This window comes from Bison bison, unplaced genomic scaffold (assembly GCF_000754665.1).
Source record: "Bison bison bison isolate TAMUID 2011002044 unplaced genomic scaffold, Bison_UMD1.0 scf7180017864230, whole genome shotgun sequence".
In the NCBI taxonomy this organism is placed as follows: domain Eukaryota; kingdom Metazoa; phylum Chordata; class Mammalia; order Artiodactyla; family Bovidae; genus Bison; species Bison bison.
In genome coordinates this window covers 697,735-702,925 of record NW_011494802.1, presented here as the reverse complement: position 1 = coordinate 702,925, position 5,191 = coordinate 697,735, and the positions used below count along the sequence as shown (strand labels likewise).

Below are 5,191 nucleotides of genomic sequence, written 5' to 3'. Positions count from 1 at the left end.
AAAATAAGATTTACAATGGCTGTGTCACAATCATTCATTGGGCTCCACCAGAATTTATTTACACATTCTGCCCCAGTTAAACATTATGAGTCTTACAATTTTTTGTTACCAAAACTACCTCTGTGATTAATAACATATAGATAGATAAATACACAAATCTTTGTACCTGTAATAATTTTCTCTGAGTAATTCCTAAAAGTAGAGGTGTTGGGTCAAAGGGTGTGAAGTTTTCAAGTCTCTTGACTGATACCCACAACTTACTTGGCAGGAAGCTCATATAAATTTATTCACACCCTCACCTGCTGTGTATGATATTACCTGCTTCACCGCACTATAGTTAGCGATATATGTTAGAAAAGTTCTTTGCCAGTTTGCTGGGTGAAGTATGGTGTCTAATCAGTGACCCTGCTAAAAGGAAGTGTGATTGTAAACTCCCATCCCCACAGCATAAAGTCCAAACTCCTGTCATGGCATCAAAGGCCTAGCAGAACATCTCTGCAGAAGCTTCGCCCGGGCTTGGTCAGCTGTGGGCTGCGGGCTGCGCTGCTCTCCTCTGTGCCTCTGTTCTGACCAGCAGAGGAAGCAGGAAGACGGACTGGAGGGTACCTGAGGGCTCAGACAAGCACTGTGCTTACCTACAGGGCACAGGAGAGCTGGCCTGCTGCTCGGCGGTCGAGCTCTCCCATCACACAAGATGGTACCACTGAGGCCAGAGGGGGCAGGGAATGGAGATGCTCTCAAGCCTGAGTCCATTTCCTCTGTGTGTTCAAACCTGGGAAGAGGCTGAGCTCCAGGAAGAGGTGGAAATGGCAGGGTCTTAGTAGATGGGTTGAGGACGGGTGAAGCAGAGTCTCCCCAAGGCCACATGAAGCCTGGACGCTCGGCAGGGAGGCAGTGGAGTGGCTGCTGCTAAAGCGACAGAGGAAGCCAGACCCTCCGCTGCTCCGGTGACCAGCGTCCCAGGGCCTGGGCTGGGCTGGAAATTGTGGAGGCTGGGCCTCGGCACTGCCTCTGCCGTCAGCTCCCCAGGCGCTAGACTGTGCCTGTCATCTGTGAACTTCATCTCAGCTCTGCTCAGATTTGGGGAGGACCCCAGGCTCTGCCCTACATTGATGTATTTTCTGTTTATTTGAGAAACCGGTGTGGGCTTGGGGTTGGGCAGGGCCAGACCTTGGGACAGAGTGAAATCCGGTATTACTGGCTCTTAGAGCAACACTGAAATAAAGCAGGAGGAGCACAGTGAGAGGTGCAGAGTGGGGAGGCTTCCTGGAGGAGGTGTCATTCAAGATGGGCCTTGAGGTGGGGGAGGGGTAAATCAGGAGTTGGGGATTAACAGATTTACAGTACTCTATGTAAAATAGGAAAACAACAAGGACCTCATGTGTAGCTTAGAGAATTTCATTTTAAAAATAAAAAGAAGAGCCTCGAGGATCAGATAGTCCTTTTACACATGGAGCTGTGTTTCGGGTGGGAGCTGCCTTGTGGGAAGAACCAAGAAGGGCACAGAGTCGGGCATTGCGGGCACACGAGGCTCTTGCCGGGTTGGTGTGTGGGGCTGACAAGAGGGAGTCTGTGCGACACAGGGCGGGGAGGGGATTGGTCATGAGCAGCAGGGCCAGGCTACAGGGGTCTGGAATACCCCCAGCGAAGCCCTTTCACTTCATCCTGAGAGCTCTGGGAGCCATTCAGGGGTTTCAGCCAAGAGAGACACATGATCAAATAGACTTTTCCGAAATATCCCTCTGGATGACCCTTGGAGGATAGATTGGCTGGAACAAGACTGAAATCTTGAGGCCAGCAGGGAGGCTGGTGTGAAGATGCGGGGACTGATGCTGAGAGCTGGCCCAAAGCTCTGCCTGGGGAAGGAACAAAGGTGAATTGTGAGCTCGGATCTGTGGCAGGATCAGTGGGAGGTGGTGCTGCCTTTCTGGGTTGAAGATTCCAGACCCCCAACTCTGCGCCCTACCCATCCTCTCTGTAGGCGAAGGCAAACCTGAGCTGCTAACCTGCAGGAGCCCCGGCCTCCCTCACCTGGAGGTCTGTATCCTGCCTCACACCTTCCTGGCAGCCTCCTTCACCTCCTTGTTCCTCAGGCTGTAGATGACGGGGTTCAGCATGGGTGTGACCACAGCATAGAGGACCGTGAAGACCTCGTCAGAGTTACGAGCCTCCTTGCTCTTGGGTCTCATGTACATGAAGATGACGGTGCCATAGAAAAGCATCACCACGGCCAGGTGTGCTGAGCAAGTAGAGAAGGCTTTGCGGCGCCCGGCGGCTGAGGGTACCCTCAGGGTGGTGGCCAGGATAAGCGTGTAGGACAGGCAGATGAAGGCCAGGGGCATGGGCAGCAGCAAGATGGCACCCACCAGCAGGAAGACCTCACTGATGGACGTGTCACCACAGGCCAGCTTCAGGACTGCCAGGATCTCGCAGATGAAGTGACTGACCACACGGTGGCCACAGAAGGGCAGCCTCATGGCGATGACTGTCTCAGTCACTGACTTGCAGAGACCAAGGACCCAGGCGGCTCCCGCCAGCAACCAGCAGAGCCTGTGGCTCATCAGCACGGGGTACCTAAGGGGCCGGCAGATGGCCAGGTAGCGATCATAGGCCATGATGGCGAGCAGCAGACACTCTGTGGAGCCTGTAGACAGACTCAGACACATCTGGAGTGCACAGCCAAGAAAGGAGATGGTCTTCTGGGCTGACAGGAGGTGGACAAGCATCAGGGGCACAAAAGTGGACGTGTAGCAGATGTCCAGGATGGAGAGGTTGCCCAGGAAGAAGTACATGGGTGTGTGCAGGCGGGCATCCAGCATGCTGACCACCACGATGCCTGTGTTCCCCAGCAGGGTCACCAGGTACATGGCTGAGCACAGAGGGAAGAACAGGTGCTCCAGGGCAGGGTAACCTGAAAATCCTTTCAGGAAGAACTCAGACACCTCTGTGCTGTTGACTGGCTCCATATCACAGAGCTCTGGAGGGATGCATGGCTGGGAGGCAGGGAAAGAGGGTGCAGGGTTTATGGGTGAAGCATATTGCTAGGGCCTTTTTGAGCCCTGACACACTTTCTCTCTGAGACTTTGGGTAGTCCCAATACTTCTTCCAGTTATCAATAGATCCACGTGGAAAACGAGGAATGAGGTGGTTCAGAATTTCTCTAAGAGAGTGTTAATGGAAATGTGGGGAATCTGAAAAAGCAATTTGAAACAACGTTGGATTAATCAAAAGCAAAGAATTAACTGCGGAACTTCTCAGAGTCGTTAACACACCACTGTGATTGGTGACTTTCTGAAAGTGATGCAGAGAGTAGGCAGTTCCCAAACTTATTTGACCATAGATCCTCCTTTTACAGAGCACCAGTTAACCTTCTGCAAGTAAGTATTCTAGCAGCACAGTTTCGGGAACAATGGGCTGGAGGTCCTCAAATCTTAGAAGCACCTGTAAAGATCACATGAGAATCACCTGGAAAGTTGGTGAAAACAGAGTTTCTATCTTATTCAGTCTGAGTGATGCTGTTCTGTTGGTCAGGGGACCACACTTTGAGAATCACTGGGCTAGATGGTCTCTGAGGGTCCTCCTGGCTTTCAGGAAGTCTTGAGTTATATCACACTTCCCACTGATGAAGATGCCTGTCTCATTTATCTCTCAGCCTGCAAAACTCTGACTTGCCTCTGCAGTCAGCTCTGGTCTCCATGCATGAAGCACATGTGCTTTGTATTGGAGGGGCTCCTGGCCTCTGAGCCTATTAGGGGCTCATCCACCTGTGAGACCATAGGTCCTGCTTCATCAGCTACTGCGGATTGACCTTCAGAATTGATCTTCACCATATTCATTGGAAGGACTGATGCTGAAACTGAAGCACCAATACTTTGACCACCTGATGCAAAGAGCTGACTAATTAGCAAAGACCCTGATTCTGGGAAAGATTGAAGGCGGGAGGAGAAGGGGAAGACAGAGGATGAGATGGTTGGATGGCACCACTGACTCAAGAGACATGAGTTTGAGCAAGCACTGGGATTGATGATAGACAGGGAAGCCTAGCATGCTGCAGTTCATGGGGTCACAAAGATTTGGACACATCTGAGCAACTGAACTGACTAATGATATGTTTTTGAGTGAAACTTTGATGGGCCTTTCAGCCTGCCTCCTATTTTCTCTTAACCTGAGCCAGGGCTGCTTGGTCTTCATGAACTCCTAGGCATCAAATTGCAATAAGCTCTGAGACATTAATCCACTGGAGCTCCCACTGTGCAGGTAGGGAAACTGAGGCTGCACAGCAGGTTCTTGGCAAGATGAGTCTAGAATCCTGTTCTCCTAACAGCATGACAGCTACACTGAGCTCACAGCAGATGTTTGCTTCCGTTAAACCCCAAATATTAGTTGTTCTTTCATCACCCTAGATGGACATCTTTTTTCTAAGTGTCTCCCCCTACTCCCAATCTTCTCACCAGCTAAGGAGCAGGACTTAAACTTTCCGTCGTGTTTCGGGCTCTTGGAACCCGTGGGACACACTGTTCAAGCCTGGTCTGGGCTGGGCACCAGTCTCTCAATGCCACCCTTGCGGGAGACAATTTCCTTCTGTTAGTCCTACCATGTTTATTGCTTTCAGAATCGAGAAGGGATTGAGTTCCTCTCACACCCCAGACAGGGTGCTAGGCATTAGCGGAAGGAATGAGAACACATGTGCCTCCAGGCCAGGAAGCCTCAACCATTCCCTGATAAAAATCCTCTCCAGTTCCTAGCTGAGCCTCATCCTGCTTCTGTTGGCATGCCTCTAGTGACAGGAAGGTTACTCCCTTAGACACTTTTCTTTTTGCAGTCAGGCCACTCGACGTGTCACGAAATCCTTCCTGATGTAGACTCTTTTGGGTCTCCCTGGGCCTCCAGCACCCAGTCAGGCCCAGACTGGGGCCCCTGTGGACTCTGCCCTCACATGCACAGACGTGGGGTCCCGAGCTTTGCGTGCTGCGTCGGAGGCGGACGGGCCTTTCTGCAGCAAAGAGAGCACTGGCCTTGCCCTGGGATCTCAGATACAATGTCTTGCCTAGGTTTGACTGTGTCTAGAGACATTGCAGGGTCATGAGAGCATGAGCTGGGAGTCCCTTCAAGTCTCAGCAGAGAAACTCCAGGCTGGCTTCCTGGAGAGGCACCCTGGATGGAGTAGCAGTGGCAGCAGGAGGCGTGCCAG

At 51.7% G+C, this 5,191-nt stretch overlaps 1 protein-coding gene across 1 annotated transcript; it reads right to left on the bottom strand.

The window, feature by feature from the left end:
* Positions 1 to 2,051: 2,051 nt before the first annotated feature.
* On the bottom strand, positions 2,052 to 2,966 carry LOC104992998 (olfactory receptor 13J1-like). Its single transcript, XM_010846060.1, has one exon. The coding sequence runs from the start codon at positions 2,964 to 2,966 to the stop codon at positions 2,052 to 2,054; it is 915 nt and encodes a 304-aa protein (XP_010844362.1).
* Between the last annotated feature and the right edge of the window lie 2,225 nt (positions 2,967 to 5,191).